The sequence below is a fragment of the Kwoniella shandongensis genome, chromosome 2, assembly GCF_008629635.2.
Source record: "Kwoniella shandongensis chromosome 2, complete sequence".
Classification (NCBI taxonomy): domain Eukaryota; kingdom Fungi; phylum Basidiomycota; class Tremellomycetes; order Tremellales; family Cryptococcaceae; genus Kwoniella; species Kwoniella shandongensis.
In genome coordinates this window covers 144,446-162,612 of record NC_089288.1, presented here as the reverse complement: position 1 = coordinate 162,612, position 18,167 = coordinate 144,446, and the positions used below count along the sequence as shown (strand labels likewise).

General features: G+C 50.7%; 2 protein-coding genes across 2 annotated transcripts; one reads left to right on the top strand and one right to left on the bottom strand.

Moving 5' to 3' along the window:
- Nucleotides 1-175: 175 nt before the first annotated feature.
- CI109_100764 (uncharacterized protein) lies at nucleotides 176-6,711 on the bottom strand (the record flags this gene model as incomplete). Its single annotated transcript, XM_032006200.1, has 4 exons — nucleotides 176-3,961; nucleotides 4,017-4,331; nucleotides 4,403-4,920; nucleotides 4,986-6,711. The coding sequence occupies 4 exons, from the start codon at nucleotides 6,709-6,711 to the stop codon at nucleotides 176-178; spliced, it is 6,345 nt and encodes a 2,114-aa protein (XP_031859594.1).
- Nucleotides 6,712-7,505: 794 nt separating this feature from the next.
- Nucleotides 7,506-14,313, top strand: CI109_100763 (uncharacterized protein; the record flags this gene model as incomplete). The annotated part of the gene is made up of 16 exons (XM_032006201.1): nucleotides 7,506-7,644; nucleotides 7,715-7,863; nucleotides 7,926-8,069; nucleotides 8,134-8,389; nucleotides 8,456-9,044; nucleotides 9,095-9,957; nucleotides 10,014-10,643; nucleotides 10,698-11,069; nucleotides 11,120-11,244; nucleotides 11,301-12,096; nucleotides 12,149-12,291; nucleotides 12,351-12,989; nucleotides 13,061-13,366; nucleotides 13,441-13,536; nucleotides 13,602-13,899; nucleotides 13,964-14,313. 16 exons carry the CDS (start codon nucleotides 7,506-7,508, stop codon nucleotides 14,311-14,313), a joined length of 5,895 nt encoding a protein of 1,964 aa, XP_031859595.1.
- Between the last annotated feature and the right edge of the window lie 3,854 nt (nucleotides 14,314-18,167).

The following is an 18,167-nucleotide window of genomic DNA, read 5'->3' as shown; positions in this document are numbered from 1 at the left end:
AATCCATCACAACGTCTACAAACTATGCGTATGTACGAACTAAGCAGACGATCATTGGTATACTATTACAAGATCTAGATTGTATTAATACTAAAATGCACTAGAAAGATTGTCCTTTACAAAGATCTCCCCCTCGCCCCGACTATCTCTCGCTTGGCACCACTCGCTCGTGGAGTTACAACAACCCATCGCTCTCATCCGTCGCCTCCGACAAGCTCACTCTCGCATCTCTCGCACTTGCCCTAGCACTCGCACTTCCCCCGCTCCCGCTCCCGCTTCCGCTGGCACTATCAAACACCTTGTATCCTACCCTATCGACATCTTGCCAAAAACCTGATACTTTAGGTTTGACCACTTTGTGTTGTTCTCCTTCTCCTTGTCCCTGGGAAGTTGTGCCGTTGTTGAGGGCTCGTTCGATATCTGTCGCAGAGGTACTGTGACTTGCGAACGATTGATTCCTCCCTTGTCCATGCTCGACATCAACACCATAATCGTACTGCCCTTGCTCTTGCTCTGGTCGAACTCGTACTCGCTGTTGTCGAACCTGTTCGTGCTCCTGCTCTTGGTCTTGGTCGTGGTGGAGACCCACTGAACCAGATCCGAAACCTAATCCGAACGGATCAAGTCTTGGGACCATCATCGTCCTTGGCGACAATGACAGACTCCCGTTCATCGACTGCGGAGCAGAAGGTACGTTTGAAGTTCTCGATCGTACACTTCCATCATTAGATCCTGCCCAACCTTGTTCGCTCGGCGCCAGCGGGCCGTAGGACGATTGTCGTTCTGGTGCGTAGTATCGTTTCGCAACCCATGTCGTGTGACCCAATCCTCCTCCTCCTCCGGGAGCAGCAGAGTTGGGTCCCCTCTCGTAGACCGGTTGTCGTTGTTGCGACGAATAAGAGTGGGAATACGAGTCGTCGGACGTACTTCTAACAGGACGAGGAGCTAACGCGGTTGTATAACTCTTCCGTTTCGATTGCGTTTGACCAGACGGTGAACCACCCGCAAGGGCAAGGGAAGGTCGGGCAACAGGGGCCGGAGCGGGGACGGGCGCGGGAGAGGAGGACATCTTCCTAGCTGGTGACGAAGGTGTTGTCGTCGTTACTGCCGCACCGGATACGCTGAATTTGCGTAAAGCTTCATCACGCGATTCGAGTTGTGCAATCTTGTTTTTCACACTGGGCAAGATGGAATGACAACTTGATGGCGACGAGTGTGGACTGTTCGTACTATGTCCTCCTAAGCTGGAAGTCTCGTCGTATCCAATCGGTAAAGGTAACGGGAGAGGCAAGGACGATTCCCTCCTCGGACCGGAGCCGGAGCCAGGACCGGGACTAACGCTCGCACGCATCGCTTTCCTCGAAGCGACGGATAAAGAGTTGTTGTTGTTGTTTCCGCCGTCCGAAGGAGCGGGAGAACGCGTGAATGGTGATCGTGGTGAAGAGTGGATAGGTGAATGAGGAGATCCTTGTGGGTGATGATGCATGAAATTGACTTGAGTCGCAGCGCCGGAGAGGAGGAAATCGTGTCCTGGATTCCAGTTCTGGTCCGTCGTCATCTCCTTCTGTCGTGTGGACAAGTGCGAGTGCGAAGTGGGGAAAGGTTGGTATCCCATTCCTCCACCTCCTCCGGGACTAGGAGCGTAGGGTAAAGACCTGTGCTGTCCGTTGGGTGGAGGGGAAGTGGTGATGTGAGGAAGGTCGAATGCGGGTGGAGAGTAAAGCGGATTACCCTCGGACGACGATCCTGAATCAGAAGCGATGGAGGGAGCTAGACCCGGAATATGATCTTCGTCTCCGCTCATGTTGGGTGATCCCTCCGTCGGAGACATGACCACCTCGTTCCTCAAATGCGAGGTAGAGTTGGCCGAATGACCTCGCACCATATCAGACGCCTTCACTTGTGGTGCGGTGCTTCTCGGGGACAGACCGCTGCTAGCACTAGGCGCAGGACTGAGATGTCTGTTGATAGGATCAGGCGAAGCGGCGCCTGCACCAGTGGTGAGAGGGATCTTGACTCGAAGGGGTGATTTGGGGGTGGCGAAGGAGAACGACGATTTCTTCGTGATCACCTTCGCAGCACCGCTAGGAGCAGGTGAAGCAGACCTTTGTTGCCCTTCATCAGAAGCGGTTGGTCGAAGAGGTGACGATTGCGCAACGACCGAAGATCCTCTTCGAGCTGCCAAGCCCTCGACAGGTGCAGTCAGACCCAAAGACGTGGTCGTGGTAGATCCTCTTCGGGCGACTACGGGATTACCGGCCGATCTAACACTGTTGATGCTATCTCGTCTACCACTCTCCGCTGCAGTGGAATGAGTCGAGACGTGTGATCCTCTCCTCTGCGCATGTGCGAGTAGAGTATGAGGCACGCTACCCGAGCGAGGCACGTTCAAGTTCGAGGTCGAGTTCGAGTTCGAGTTCGATTCTGCTTCCCCCTGAGGAAGAGGTAATAGTCTCGGTGGTAACCTCACCGAAACGTTCCTCTTGGTCGCTTGGTACACTTGACCAACTTCTGATTCCTGCTCACTAACACCGCTGACTGCCGAATTCGCAAATGAACCATACATCGATCTGGTCTGAGCGATATGCTGGTCTCTCGACAACATCGAAGTCTCGCCTGGGTTGAGGAAAGGTAATCGTTGGAATGCAGGTGAATATACGTCGGCTTCAATATCTTCGTCCTCCGATTCGACTTCTTCCGCGTAATCGTATTGGTTCGCATCGTGATCCGGTTGATCGTCACCGTGCCCTTGTTGTGACATGACTTCTTCCAATTCTTCCCTGTCTTCAGGAACCATGTTCTCGAGAACTGTCTCATCGCCAAGTTCTACACCGAGTCCATTATGTTTTTCGACCATCTCTTCGTGTTGACCATCGTCCTCTTGATCTTGATCTTGATGTTGGTGCAAATGCTCGACATGGTTAGATTGACTTTCCGCATCACCTTCGATCACCTCGAGACCTGGGTGACTCTCCACAGATACCGCTACTGTGAGAGGCGTTCTGGCTTCCGCTTCTGCTTTGGACTCGGGAGTATCTCCAACCATATTATACACCTCCTCGCTTGGGGTATCACATGGTCGGAACTCTCCATCTGGCGGAGTCTCCCTCCCCGGACTGAGAATGTCCTCCTGATCCGCTCCGCCGAAAGCATCTCTCGCTTCACGCGACAAGTCGTGGTGGATGATGGCCAAACTCCGCTGTCGTCCTTGGGCCATCCTTGCTGCCAAAACAGCTTTGTCCATCTCCTGCGCATCCTCCTCTTCCTCTTCTTCTTCCAGGTCGTCGGAGAAAACTGATCGAGCATCTGATTTCCCCGATTGTTGGAATGACATCCCTCTTGCACCTTTCGGTCGTAAGTTGGGGTTCGATCTAGTACGGCTCATGATTGAGGCTGGTCGAGATGATCGTTCAGCGCCTCTCTCAGCGGTATAAGCACTGCCTATACTCATCGGGCGTTGTTTTGTTGTTATTTCAGTGTGACCACTATCGTGACTTCCTCTTCGACCACCTTGTCCTTGAGCTTGAGCTTCGGCTTCGGCTCTGGCTCGTCCTGCTTGGAGAAGAGCATCGATGTGCAAAGTCGTACTGCTCGCTCGGGCGGGTCCAGCAGCAGAGTCCAAGGTGAAATTAGAATCGTATCTCTGGCCTAAAGGTCGAGACTGATCTTGCTGTGATCCCACCCCTCGCTGTTGTTGTTGCTGGTAGACATCGTAGTTGATGCCGACTTTCAGCGGTTGACCATCTGCGCCAATACCCATATCACCGGGAGCGCGAGCAGATTGTGAGATGGGAGCTGAGACCAGTCGGGACGCGCTGTCGCTCGGCATGGGAGGAGGATCGATAGAGAGGAAGTTGATCAGCTGGATGGGGAGATCAACGTAGATTGTTCCGTTGAGGGTCACTCGAAGTATGTATTGGACTTCGATGAGACGAGTACGTCGAATCGAAAGCATACCGGGCTACAAAGAATGTCAGGTTTTTCCTTGATTGATATCGATGTTCTGGATCACTCACCGGAACCTGGATACTCATATCCCAATGTCCACTCTCACCCGTCTCGACACCGGTCCACCAGCCCTTACCCGTCACACGACCAGCACCTTGATTCGTGAAGTCTGCCTCAATCATCTCCTCGCTGACTTTACGTCGTTGCGTGGTCGTTTGACAGGCGTCGACGTCAGGCGTACCGGGCACAGCTTCGATCCCTGTACAGTTCTGAAGGGAACGACGTTTCTTGACGAGTCGTGTGGGGAGGTTCTCGGTGTCAAGCATCGGTTGAGGGTTGAATATCTGCACAGTCTGGAGAATGGCCAAGTTGAGAGTTTTGATCTGCGTTATTTATTTTACGTCAGTTAGCAATTCGTGGCCGTCTCACTTCGCCAGCAGTTGAAGTGACTGACCTTTCTCGTGCTATCGTTCCTGATTCCGACTTCACACCATAACCTCTGACCGCTGACCCAAACTCGTCGACCAAGACTGACTCTCAGTTCCACTCGTCCCTTCTCCCCGGTCAAACTCCAACCCAGACCCCTTTCCACATACCCCTCGACAGGTTCTTGACTAGGAGAGAGCACGACGCTTGGGTTGAGATATGGCAAAACTACAACACTTCGGTAGAAATGGGCAATCGATCGCTTCCCCGTTGCAGGGATGTGGATCTTGACGGATCCGACGACGACGTAACGCACGCAAGGACCTTTGCCACCCGGCGGGGTGTAAGTTCCCTTCGCACCGCCACCAAGAGGTAAGCGCATTCGGAAAGGAATCGAATGAGTGCCTTCAGCAGCGAGACGATAGCCGTCCGAGTCAGGTCCGGACGCGAAGAGCGAGGAAGAGAGGTTATGTTGGATGGATGGATCGAAAACGGGTAAAGCGTGTGGTTGGTGATAGAAGATATGTCGGGATGAGCCAGATATCTCTGCAGACCGGTCATCAGCCTTTTGTGAGCCACACAAGTTTCTGAAGAGTCCTCTCAGTACTTACCTTCGAACCCGACAACTCGAACCTTGCCGCCTCCAACTCGTAACCCCTCACCGCGCTTTCCGCCGGTAATCCTGACCTCTAATCTACCTCTCACTTCTCCGCCTTCGACAACACATTCTCTCTCGAGAACTACATCCACCTCTACCCTTGCTTTGCCCTTCTTGCTCGCTTCTAGCCTAACCTTCTTGTTCTTCTCCCACATCTCGTTGTACGCTTGTTCGTCCGGTGGAGGAGGCAACAGCTTGCCCTGTGACAATCGTCTTGATTTAGGTCCACCGAGCAGTACACCCAGTTCAGCCGACGCTCGTTGGTTTGACGATGATGGGTGGAGAAGGGTACCTTGTCTGGCGAGAAGTTGCGCTCCATCAGAGAGTGATCGACCATGTCGCCCCAGCATCGTAGGCTTGCGAAGATGTTGTGACATCGTACTATCGCTCCACGGTCTAGCCTTCAGCTCATCCTCGGGTGTAGCGGTTCGATCGTTATCACGTTTCTCGGGTGATCGCGGTTCATGCGAAGGGATGAGACCTGTCCCACTTCCGCAGATAATCTCGCCAGCTCGATAGGTCCCGTCTCCAGTAGGGGAGAAAGCTAACATCATTCCTCCGCTCTCGGCGGAAAGCAAGGCGGCGTTCTTGGAATGTATACCGGAACTGATGTCCGAAGCCCGTTTTGACATGGCGGCAGAGTCGGGTTGAGGTTGCGGTAGCGGTCTGACGGGAGGTCGAGCAGGATCGAACTGGAACTCGGGAACCGAATGAAGGTATTGCGGTTGAGAGACAGAACGGGGGAGAGGTCGAGATGGTGGATGTGAGTATCGGTAGTATGGCATACCAGAGGTAGGATCAGAATATGCAGTTGCAGTACGGGGTTCATGTGATGGTGGGAAGGGGAAGTTGCGGATATTGTTAGAATGAGTATCTTGGGAAGGATCAGTGCCATAAGTTCGGTAAGACGCCCTAGAAGGGGAATCATTGTTGTTCGACTCATTGGAAGTGGTGATTGTTCCGCTTCGCGATCGAGTGGAAGGTCGCCGAGGATGGGGCATCGGTATCGATCCAGTAGGAGGAGAAGATTCAACCATCGTTGATGATGGTTCTTCCTCATCTTCACCCGATAACGGACGATATTTCCCCACTCCTGCGCCGAAAGTATCGGATCCTCTGGAGAACTTGCGAAGCATCTCTGAACTCTTCGACTTTCTGCTTTGTTTGCTCAAAGCGGAGAAGTTGGAAGCGATCGATCCGGTTCGTGATGGAGAAGGAAGGTTTCTCGTCTGTTGTTTGGGCGTCTCTTCCTCTTCCACGTCCTCACCTTCCCGATGCTGCTCTCCAGAATCTGTGGAGAAGCCTCCGGAGTAGTAGGGTTTGGACGGTCCTCCAAGTCTAGGTGATTCCACAGCTGTAGAAGCTCGGGGTCCCATCGGACGTTGATTGTTTGCGGGACTAGGAGCTAACGCACTAAAGCTGGTAAATCCCTTCCCACTACCACTTCGAGTATGTGTAGGTCGTAATGAAAAGGCTGGCTGGAAGAGGGATTGACCACGTCCATCGCTTGGTCCACGAGGAGGATGAGATCGAGTGGGAGACGCTTGGGGCGGAGCAGGTCTGGGTACCATCCCTGTCAACCGTTGGGGAGAGGGATCGACCGGCGGCGGTGAGAGGGTCGAGAAGGAAATGCCTAGACCTTGTGACGAAGGAGAAGGAGAGATGGTGTGAGGCGGCATTGTGCGAGACCGATCGGGATTGAGGAGACTAAATCAATGTGAGGTGTTGTTTTATCGTTGGTTGTCCTTGAGCTACGCCAAGACGAGTAACTGACACAGCGACAGCGGAAGGGCGAGATGGCAAAGGGGGTGTCGGCTCCAAAGAATCGGGTTGATGAGGTCGAACGGTTAATGAACGTGATTTGATTACTTGACAAAGAACGAAAAGAAAAGGAATGATCAGAACATTGACAATTTGTGAATCAGTTAGTGGATGAGAGTGGTGAAGGAGATTGGAACCGAGCAAGCTCAAAGAGGCTGTTTTCTTTGCAGATCACAATAACATTGTTATCCTCCTATGAGATGGGAGCGCAGACCGCAGACCGGACCACTCATACTTGCCCTGACACTGCATAAGCTCTGATGGCAACTCGTCTTCCATTCCGTATAACATTCCCTGATTCCGTCATCTTCTTACTCGGATTGAGACCAAGCGCGAATAGAATATGAGCTGGGATGGTTCAGATTGGGTCAAATGTACGATCAGACGGGAGATGTAACACATCTACTCAGGAAACCAAGATGGCTTGTTGACAACGATACCGCGCAAGAGTAAACTGCGAATTGCCACGCGACAAATGAGATTTGATCCCGTCTTACCATCACGTGACTGCAGTGGAGGTTTGAAGTTGATTGCTTTGGATTTTCGAAAGTGACAGCGAACACGAAACAAGAAGGATCAAGCTGTTTGAGTCATTGCATTCATCAACGTTTACATCGATAGTCGAGCACTCGCACGTAGCTCCCGATCAATCATGGGCTTGAAGAGGAAAAGGGAAATCCCCGATCCGAATGCGACAGCTCCACCTGTCTTGCATCGACCTAAAGCAGGTACGAAAGCGTTCGTCTCCGGCAAAGCTGTCAAAGATGGGTTGGACACTGGTTCACCGCAAGGTAAGTAAACTCAGTCGAGCACTTGCATCGCAAACGGGCTACCGAACGATAAATTCTGATCCCCTTCCAGCATTCGTTTCTTTTCGACAGCAGATAGTCACGCCACACTCCTCCTTGCCATTGGCAATCACAAATCCAACGGTTATCATCCTCCAACATTACCTTGATGCGTCTCCTACTTGTGATGAGATATTCAGAGCGTGGCAGGTCGGTGATCAGGTGAGTTGCATTCATGTCCCATCATGATACTAATAACCATTAGACTGACAATACTTCTTTAGACCAAGAACGAGCAGCAGACACATGCTGCTGTTGAACTCTTGTCCGAAATCATCAACATTCTCACTCCCGTGCCATTCTTCCGCACTTCCGTCATTGGCCTTGTGAACAAGATTGTCGCTCCCACTGAACCATACCATGACTATGTAAGTGATACTCCCTATATATCTTGCCAGTATCCTGTTGTACTGATAGCCTTCTTCCTTTCAGCTTAACCGACTCGTTCAATCTGGCAAACGAGATGATGTTTACCATGGATACCTCCTCGCGTCCGCAGCGATGAGCGTGGATCCTCCTACAGCGGTACTTGGCGGCGCACAGACAATTGGTCAACTTGGGATGAAGGTGTGGTCAACCCTGGTGGAAGGCGGCAGCGTGAGAGGACTGGGAAAGCAGATGGGTATGCGACGGAGAAACAAAGAAGGGATGGTCGCGTACAGCGAGAAAGATCCTTTGGATAAACCAGGTACGTCCAGTTCGGTATCGCTTTATAACGTTGACCGTACTAACCTTTTTTTTTGTGGTTGTCTAGACATTCGACATCTCATCCTGCGAACCATTCTTCCCCTTCTTTCCACTTCTGCCTTTCACGCCCACGCCAGGAACATCCTCCCACCGCTGTACGCTGGTCTCGCTGCCGATCCTCCTCTCACTGTTCTTCGAATCTTGACGGGCTTGTGGGATGCGATATCTGGTCAATCCGCCGGTCTAAATCGACGAACATCTCTTGTGCTGTTCCACGAACGATCTATCGAGAATCTCTGGCAGCTTCTTTCGCGAGGAGATAAGGAAGAGACTACAGGAAAGACCATCTCGGAGATGGTTATGGCTTTCTTAGAGAACATCACTGCTACCCCAGGGAAGGGTGTGTGCTTCCCAGACGCGGGATGGTATCCACGAAAAGTGGTCGACGAAACTACCGGAGCCGAAGTGGAAGAGGGAGAAGTTAAACAGAATGGAGGTGTTGGAGACGGTAGCAACGACTCCTGGAGGCAGGGTCTACACAACAGGATCCTCGGCAATGTGGTCAGAAAGGTAGGCCACAAGGCTGTCGATGACGATGGATTGGTGGGAGACTGGATGGTGAAGGTTTTCGAGGCGTGTCCCGAGCTTATCGCAGGGTAAGTATCGTGACCTATGAAAGCTAGATAAGGGCTGACATGACCTATAGCTACTGGGCTCATTCCGCGCTTGCCCTGGACCCTCGTCTGAACGCACGATGGATAGCCACTATGGCTTATGTTGGTCGGATTATCTCCCTCCCTCCCCCTGCTCTTTCCACCTTCAAACAACCTGTTCCATCAGGGGTCGACCCATCTATTGTGCCTTTCCGCGCACAACCACCGGCACTGTCAACCATGATCGAATCGATCCTTCCTTCCCCACTCACTCGAACACACGTCATGAGGGGTTTACAACACACCGACGGCCTTGTGCAACACGTTACCGCCATTACTCTTGCACGTGGTCTGCAAAAGCTAGCCATTGTCCAAGACCTGTTCAAGCAGATCGAGGCAGATATCGGCGCGGAGCCTTCGACTTCACAGGAGAACCCCTGGGCTCGACGTCGACGAGAGCTTGAGATGGAAGCTCGTAAGCGAATCCCGGAACTCGGTGTGATCATCGCATTTGCCCAGAAAGCAGCGACTATGGCACCCGCTGAACCGGAAACGGACATCGAAATCGCACTTGCATCCAAGTCTGCCATGTTGACTGAAGTGGCTCTTCGACTGTTTGGGCTTTGCAACAAGACCATGCCAACCATGGCGCAAGAGGTGCGGTTCGATGTCGGTCGACTGCTCGTTTCAGCTTCAAGCGCTAGCGCAGAGCGAAGGGCCAAAAGGGAGGCGAGGGAAGGAAGTGTCATCAGTGATTCTGGAAGTGTTGCGAGTGTCGGTACTATTGGAACTGCCGGGATGGGTGGTGGCTTCGGTCAAGCGAGAGGGAACGTGGAGGGCTTCGAGGCGTTGAGTCAATTGCACGTTTTGCAATTGTTGAGCGAGGTGAAAGACTGGAGTTGGATGAACAAAGCAGGTACGTGCTTCCGTGTCAGCGCGATGAGATGACACATACTGATAAATCTCAATCAGCTGGATCCCAATACACATATCTGTATCATATTTTACTTCTCAACTTGTCAACAAGACAATCGGTGACATTCCACAAAACAATCTCTCTTGTCAAGCACCTGCTTCTCCCCACTCTTCTCTTCGAGCACGACACCGCCGAGCTGGATATCTGGCTGGAAGCACTTCCCCGCTCTTCCGACACCGTTTCTGGACCTATGCTTCTCGCTCAGCAGATCCATCTCCTATCGTTCCTTGACGACTGCTTCAGACGATGCGTCAAGACTCCGTATCGGTATATCGAAGATACCTTTGCTGTTGTCCCTGACTTCTTTGAATACACTCGACCGACCGAGATGATCAGTCCTGTGGTTATGACTGTCGTGGAACAGTTATCCGCGAAGATAATGGGACAACTGATCAGTACCGAAGCGGCAGGAGTGGTCATGGGCTACCTTCGAAGGGTCTTGTTGGCAATGACAAGTAAACAGAAGGAATTCAAATTCTTGTTTGCCATTGTGGAGAAACTTGACGAGCTCCTTCAAAAGGCCAAGGATGCAGGACAAGCGAGAGTGGGATTGAAAGAGCTCGTCAAGGGAATGAAAGGCGATCTGTCAATCGTGTCCGGAAAGAAGAGTAGTGCCAAGGCAGAAGGTAGGTCCTCTTCATTCTCTCCTGCAAAACACAAGGTTAATATTACCTCTATAGAACCTGCCGATGATACGCTTCGACTCAGAGAGGAATCCGAGTGGGCTCAACGATCATTCGAGAAGACCAGTCTTACGACATCAAGTCAAGAATGGGCGACAGCGGATCTCAGAGAACGTTTATCAGCATTCGTCATCTCGTCGAATGACTGGTCCATCGTTCGCAAAGCAAGATTCATCCTTCATCTGTTATCGGGCAAGAAGAGTATCCTCGATTCGGAAGGTGCGAAACAGTCTGCCCTGACTTTGCTTCATCATTGCCTGAGGCAGGTGCGGGACGTGAAAGCTGCGGCAGAGATCAAATACTTGATATTCGAGAACCCCAGCGTAAAGGCTTTGATTGCGGGGGATGAGGGCAAGCCATACAGGAGTGGTAAGCCTAATAACATGACTTGTCGGACGGCATATGCTGACAGATTGCAGAACTGGATGCTCTCATTTCACTTCTCGACGAATCGAGCCCTACGGACCAGGCAGTAGCGCAGACTTTCGTTCAGCTTTGTATCGATTTGTTACAAGCCGACAAGAAGGGCAAGAATGTCGAGGGAGTGAGTTCCTTCTTGCCGCCCGCTGCACGCATCGTCTACTGATGGCAGCAATGTAGAGCCTCGCACTACTTCGACCATGGATCCGTTTCTTGCAGAGCGATCCCGCCAAACAGACAGCTAAAGTGCTTATCAAACGCGTTGACAAAATCGCGCCATCAATCACAAGTGAGATCACTGAGATCATATCGTCAATCATTGTGGCTACTAGGGATCCCGCTTTCGCCATTGGTCATTTGACGGCTTTGGCACATTTCAAGGTTATCGACTCGGTAGTAAACCTGCTAGAAAGCCCAACTTTGGACCGCGAGACCAGCTCTGGCCTTTCCAAACTCTCCGTCAAGAAGGATGCTATTCGGGAGCTATTGGCGATAGGAGACGACTCGGCCTACAAACTCTTGGCGAACCTCGTGGCCTCGTCTGTCAAAGCAGCCAAATCCGTCATCTCAGTCTTGACAAAAGATTCAACTACTCTTGCCGACTCTCGCATCCTTCCCACTGTAGAGCATATTCTGGAGCTACCCTCCGACAAATCACTCGATGTCGTCAGTCTGGCCCTCACCGCGTTGACAAAATCGAGCAGTGCCAGTGATGTGCAGAAATCGGCAGTGCGCATTCTGACCAGCATCGCAAGCCAGGAACCACAGAAAGTGAACGAAGCTATCACTGGTCTCACACTCGCAGACTTCAGAACATCAACAGCGCAATTTGTGGAAGCTCTTGCAAAGACTGGTCAAATTGAAACGCGACCAGCGGTTCTGCATCTGGTAGAATTGGGCTTGCAGTACGCTGTGCGATTGTGCTCAAATGACGCTGCGATGCCCGAGGAGGGATTATTAGCCTTGAAGAGCCTCTGTGAGTGGTTGAAGGAACCTCAGCCATGAGATGACGCTAACTGATATCGCAGTCAATGCTATAACTTCGACTGACGAGCTGGAGATCAAGGTCTCATTGGCTGAGCCTGTCGTTATGGCTGTTATCGAGGATCGACTGGAAGTGGCTGCAGCTGTTGAGCTTGCTACGCTGCTCACTACTCGAGTCGAGCTCAGAGTGAGCTCTTATCCTTAGTTATTTTCTTGTTTGATGGCTAACCTCCTACCACACTACAGGCAAGTTTCATCCGTCAACAGCTCCAAGCTCTCCTCAATACTCCAGTATACTCGAAGTGCACGAGTTCCGACTGTCCACCTGTACTCCGACTCACCTTCACTTCTCTGCTCCACGCACTTTTCTCCGCTTCCACCTATGTTTCTTGTCAACCCAACTTCATCGAGCCCCTCATCTTACTCTATAGAGGAACGATGTCGGAACCTGATCGAAAGATTTTGCATCTCTTCCAGCTCTTCGAAGCATACCGAAAGCTTTCAGTTGCTAGTATACTGAAGTACTGGTCCGCAACCGGCATTTTGAGCGCAGGAGAGAGAAGTTGGGACGCGTTGAACTCGTTGGATCCTCAAAAGGTATTCGCAACTTGTCAAGCATATCCTGTACGAAGACCACTTCGAGGATGGGGCAAAGCGCATAACGACCGAGAGCCCGAAGCAGGAGAGGGTCTATATGATCCCGTATTTATGATGAGTCTATTGGCGAGTACTTTGGGAGAAGGGACGAGGATCACGGGATTAGATTGGGTAGAGATCCTCAGAAGTAATGTTCTGGGATTGACGATCTGTGGGCTGTCTTCGAGAGACAAGGATATCCGACAACTGTCGCAATTCGTTCTGTCCAAGGCTTTCAGCTTGATCATTGTGAGTAGCACAACGATTCACAGCCACACTACGATGAGCAACAGAAAGCTGATATTCAAGTTATGGTTCAGAAAACTCCCTTCTACGAACGCGAACAACTCGTCTACACACTTCGACTCCTTCGACACGCCATACCCACACCTACATCCCGTTTACCTACCCTTACTACTCTCTTCTTCGCCCATTCCTTACGATCGTTGGGTAACCCAGCACACTTCTTGTATCCGATCTCTTCCCGGTTCTTACTACAGCGACCGGTCTTCGATACTACGGACACTCCGATGTTATACTCGATGCTGTACGCTTCGGAAGACGGGTGGAAGAGGGAAAGAGGATGGATGGTTAGGTTCTTGAGGGATGGTCTCAGGAGTGAAGCGGTGAGTGACATGACTGAATAATGACTAGTCATCATACAACGAACGATGCTTATGCTGATGATACGTGAATGTAGGATTGGCGAGTCGTTCGACGTAGACAGGTCTGGTCGCTCTTGGCTACTCTCTTCAGTTCCTCTCTGGATCCAGCCTTCCGACGCTCCGTCTTACAGGTATGTTCAGCTCTCAATATCGCTCGGCCGGGAATATCCCGTGCTGACAGGTGCCTCTTTTACAGGTGATGGAAAGTATGACAGCTATCCAATCCGCCGCTCGATCACTTGTCCTTCGTGACGGTCTCATCATCTGGCTCGCAATGCAATGGACCAACATCAGTCGACATCACTCTGTCTCATCGAAACGAGGATCGAAACCCCAAGTTTGGGAGAGGGATGAGAAGGCCACGATTCTGAAGTTGGTGGACCAAGTCTGCGCGGTGATGGTGAGAAGCGAGCACGAGAGAGTAAAGGAAGGGAAGGAGTTGGGTGGTTGGATGAAGCAGGTTGAGGTCTTCGTCAGGAGAGTCCTCGAAGGAGGTAAGTCTTCACAGTGAGATTTGGTCCACAGTATTGTAAAGTGCTAACATGGACTATTTGGCAGATATCGACGCGACGGTAGACGCTGAGAGACTAGAATACGTAGCCAAGATCGTCTATCGTCTGTCCGAAATACCCGGTAATCGCACAACCGCGATCCTGCTACCCCTCCTCGTCCAGAAGCTCAACTCAATCAAAGACGACTCCCGAAAACAGAGCATCACGATCCTTCTTTTCAGAGCGGGACTGAATCTGCGTCCAGAGGAATTACGAGATGCACCGGGATTAGGTAAATGTGTCGATGAGATCAAGTGGAGCGTCGAGAGAGGAGATGGAGGGATGGCACTGAGGGAGTGGGTGAGAAGGGAGAGACGGTTGATACAGTGGGACGAGGAGGAGGGAAAGAAGGCATAGATAGAACGATAGATGCCGCAGTAGTATATTGGATGCACTGGTGTACACCTAAGACATTGTCACGACGCGCGTTTTCTTATACTTTATCTAGCTGGCTTGTTCAGTAACGTATCCCACCAAAGATTCAACACCGGTGTGAATAATCAGCATGCACGAGATGCAAACAGATGCTCACATGATCAAGCTGCAACTGGAAGGGAACCCAACAACTACACTCTTCTCCCTTTCCCCCTTCTTTCCCAATCCTGTGCAGATGTTGGCAACAGATGCCAGACATGCCTCTCAGGGCAGTATGAAACAGAGTAGATAGGCTCATACCAAAGAAGCAGCTGAAGGCAATTGAAGGCATGTAAGCAAGAAAGAAGCCTAGAGAGAAGCATACTTATATGCTTGGAAGACATCACTACCCTTTTGCCACTCACAGTATGGCGGGCATTCATGTAACCTCATTCATGTAACCTCATCGAATGTTGGTTCATTTGGGGGTTAAAGTTTCATCAGCATATATTGCACTTTTGACCTACACTGCATACTTTCCCTATATCAAATCAGAACATACTGCTTACTGCTCCACATCTCTTTTCAAACATCTCACATCATGTCTTATCATTTTGACAACCAGGAGATTTACCCCGGGCAGGATGAGTACCTCTACCTTGATCAGACCTCCCCGCCAGTGGCTGGTGTCCAGGTCATGTTTGATACAGCAGTACAAGTAAGTGTTTCATTTCGTATTTGCTGCTCATCAGACTGATCTCATATTAGGAAACTGCTATGGAGGGAACATTTTCAAGCAACCTTTCTGGGGGATATCTCTCCCCTGGTACCGCACCGGATCAATACTTGCCTTATCAAAGCAGTAAGTCTACTCCCATCTTCTGTCACTTGAACACACACCTTTACATCACCGCACTTGTCCCTATCCTATCTGAAATATCAACCAGTGTCAAACTTCACTGGTCCAGGCATCTTTGATTCCATCAGCCCTGCTCTTGGCAATGGGGCCACTCAGACATCATCACAGGAGCAGCGACCAGTAAGTTGCAGTATTCAGTTGTTAACTATGTTGCAACAGTCTGGCTGATTGTTGAGTACACATCAGCCTGGCCACACAACAACATCCCACTGTTCAGAGAGTGATTCATATGAGTTCCACAAGATAGCTCACGAGTGCACCGCAATGCCTACATCCTTGTCATTGACGACTGATTTGAGCAAAGATTCAGAGGACCTGGAGAGCAGGAAAGCCCGTACTAGGCAGAGGCACCGAGAGGCCAACAGACGCTGGCGGTCACGTTTCAGTGAAGACAGGAAACAGGAGCGACGAGAGTATGCAAAGGTACGGCTTCCTTTTCAAAATTCTCCACTTTGTAGTAGTAAAGTGACTGATCGATGTGGAACAGCAATGGCAAAAGGTACATAAAAATGATGTTTCAACCCTAGCAACAAGCTTGCAGAACCAGGTTCTCAAGCTTAAGGACAGAAAAAGAATGCTAGTAGAGTATTTGCGCATTCTCCCAAGCTCTTGTTCAGTGGAAGTCCAGGTTTGTAATGTTTCTGCTCAACATCGTTTGTATTCACTAATAGATGGACCTTTCCAGGCACTACTAGCTGCAGTCACACAACAACAGTCGTCATCCTTGGCAGACAGTGTGGAGGTCTCAACATCCACAATCAAGCCACGGAACGTGGAGCACCCTGATAACTGGTCTGAGTTGACTGCAAAACAGAAGCGTGAGTAACCTGTCATTCAAAGCTGATAGTGCTCAACCCTCATGTTACTATTCCATGTTGTATGAAGGCAGTCATTACGTGACCATAATGCTATGACTACTGTGTCATATCTGCTGACCATCAAAACTGGGCTTTTTAGACGCATTTTTTTGTAGACGGTCTTATCTGAAAAAAGTAGAAAAGAAGAAAGCCGATGCACAAAAGGTGACACACTTGAAAAGTGTTGTTGATGAACTGTGCAGAGATATTGATCAGATAGAGGAGTGCTTACAAAGTCATCAGAGAGGCAAACACCAATCAAGTGAGTGGAAGGATAGACATACTCAACATTGGAAGTCAACAGATGATGACAATTTCATGTCTGCGCTGTCTTCAAGCAGCTTGAGTGCCCTTGAACCTGGACTCTGTTCTTCATGGCATAGCCCGGATAGCTGGGTACAATCCACCAATCCTATCTCCCAGACAACTCTGCCTGGGATGTACTATCCAGACACAATGCCCCCTTCTGACAATATCTTGCCCTCACAATTTGGCCTTCCTGTTTTGTATGAGGTTCCTGACTATCGCCTGAACCATGGACACTCAAATAGTCAGGTTCACACAGAGCTTGGGAGTGCTCAATATCTCAATATGGCCCAGATGGCACAACAAGCTCATCCTTCTGGTATACCAGACGCCCTTGATCCTGCCTTGGGTACTCAGATCTACAGTCCTCATCAGCCAGCAGATGTCAGCCAGTCTGAACAAAATCAGTACTCAATGCAGGATTCCCAGTTGGACTTTTTTCAATGGGCCCTAGATGGCGTTGGGCAAGATCAGCCTGGACCTCTTTGATATCAAACTTACTCATAACCACGTGACACTCGGACGCACCAGCCACTCGGACGCTTACGAATCGTCCGTGCTGCTATGAAGATTGCTCACAACTCGTCGTGCATGCATGTTACAACCTTGCTACTTCGTACACTAATAGAACAGACTCTACTCTACCAGAATATGTAAAAATCATGCAACTAGCTTACCTGTAGCCAGAGCTTTGGCCTTCTTTCTCTCGGCTGTGGCTATCGCCCTTCCCTTCCTTTCAGCCAATTCCTCTGCATGACTCTCTTGATACGCCTGGTCATATAATTGCCCCTGCAGTATCCTTGTCCTCTTGTTACTCCCCCTAGCCACTCTATCCACCTCTTCTGCAGCGTCCCTTCTCGCAATGTCCTTCTCCAATAGCGTCTTCTCTGCTAATGCTTTCTCGAGAGCCTTTTCTGTCTTCAGGAAAGCTGATTTGAGGTCGATTTCTCCCCTGCGAACCTTCCTGTCAAGTTCTCTGAGTGTGCGAGAGCTCTCGGGGGTGTCAAATTCGATAAGGGGGACGTGTGGGGGTGGTGGTGTTGATGGAAGGGCTCGCATGACGGTTCGGTCGAGAGGGACAAGCCCTGCATTCGCCCACGCAGCTCGAATCTGCCTTTGAGTAGCCGTAGCCTTCCAAGCTCGCTGGAACCACCTGTAGAAGTACGCCTTCGTCACACTCACATCCTCTGAGCCCAGCTGATAGTTGTCGACCTGTTTGTGGTACTCGAGTTTGAGTGTATTGAAGAAGTCGACGTCAAGAGGCTGAAATACACCACTGAGATTAGCAGGAAGGATAAGACAGACGATATTCCTTTCCCAACAAGCCTCCAAGAAGGTTACTTGTACATGTGTACCATGGCCATCAAGGAAGAGTAGTCGCCTTTCGCCTCTGGCTCTGTCGCGAGTGTGGGGATCAAAGCAGTCTTTCAACCACTCGTTGAGCAGGTAGCCGTTGATGAAGCCCGAGTGTGACACCTCTGCCATCAAGGGGGGCTGTTTATCACGCAATTCGAACCACTCCGCTATCAGATTCGCTCCTTTATAGATGAGGAAGGGAGGGACAGGCGAATCCTCTGTCGAGATGGTCGCGACAGCCGTTATGTGAGTGTTTGGAGCAAGAGACGATTGGGACTTGATGTTAGCCCCTCGGGGAGCTACTCTGCATTGACGACGACTGCTCGAGAGTGCGAATCCGGTCTCGTCCATGTTGTACATGTTGTGAGGGGAATACAGCCCTGTATCCAAAACGGATTTAACCTGTGGAGCGTCAGCAC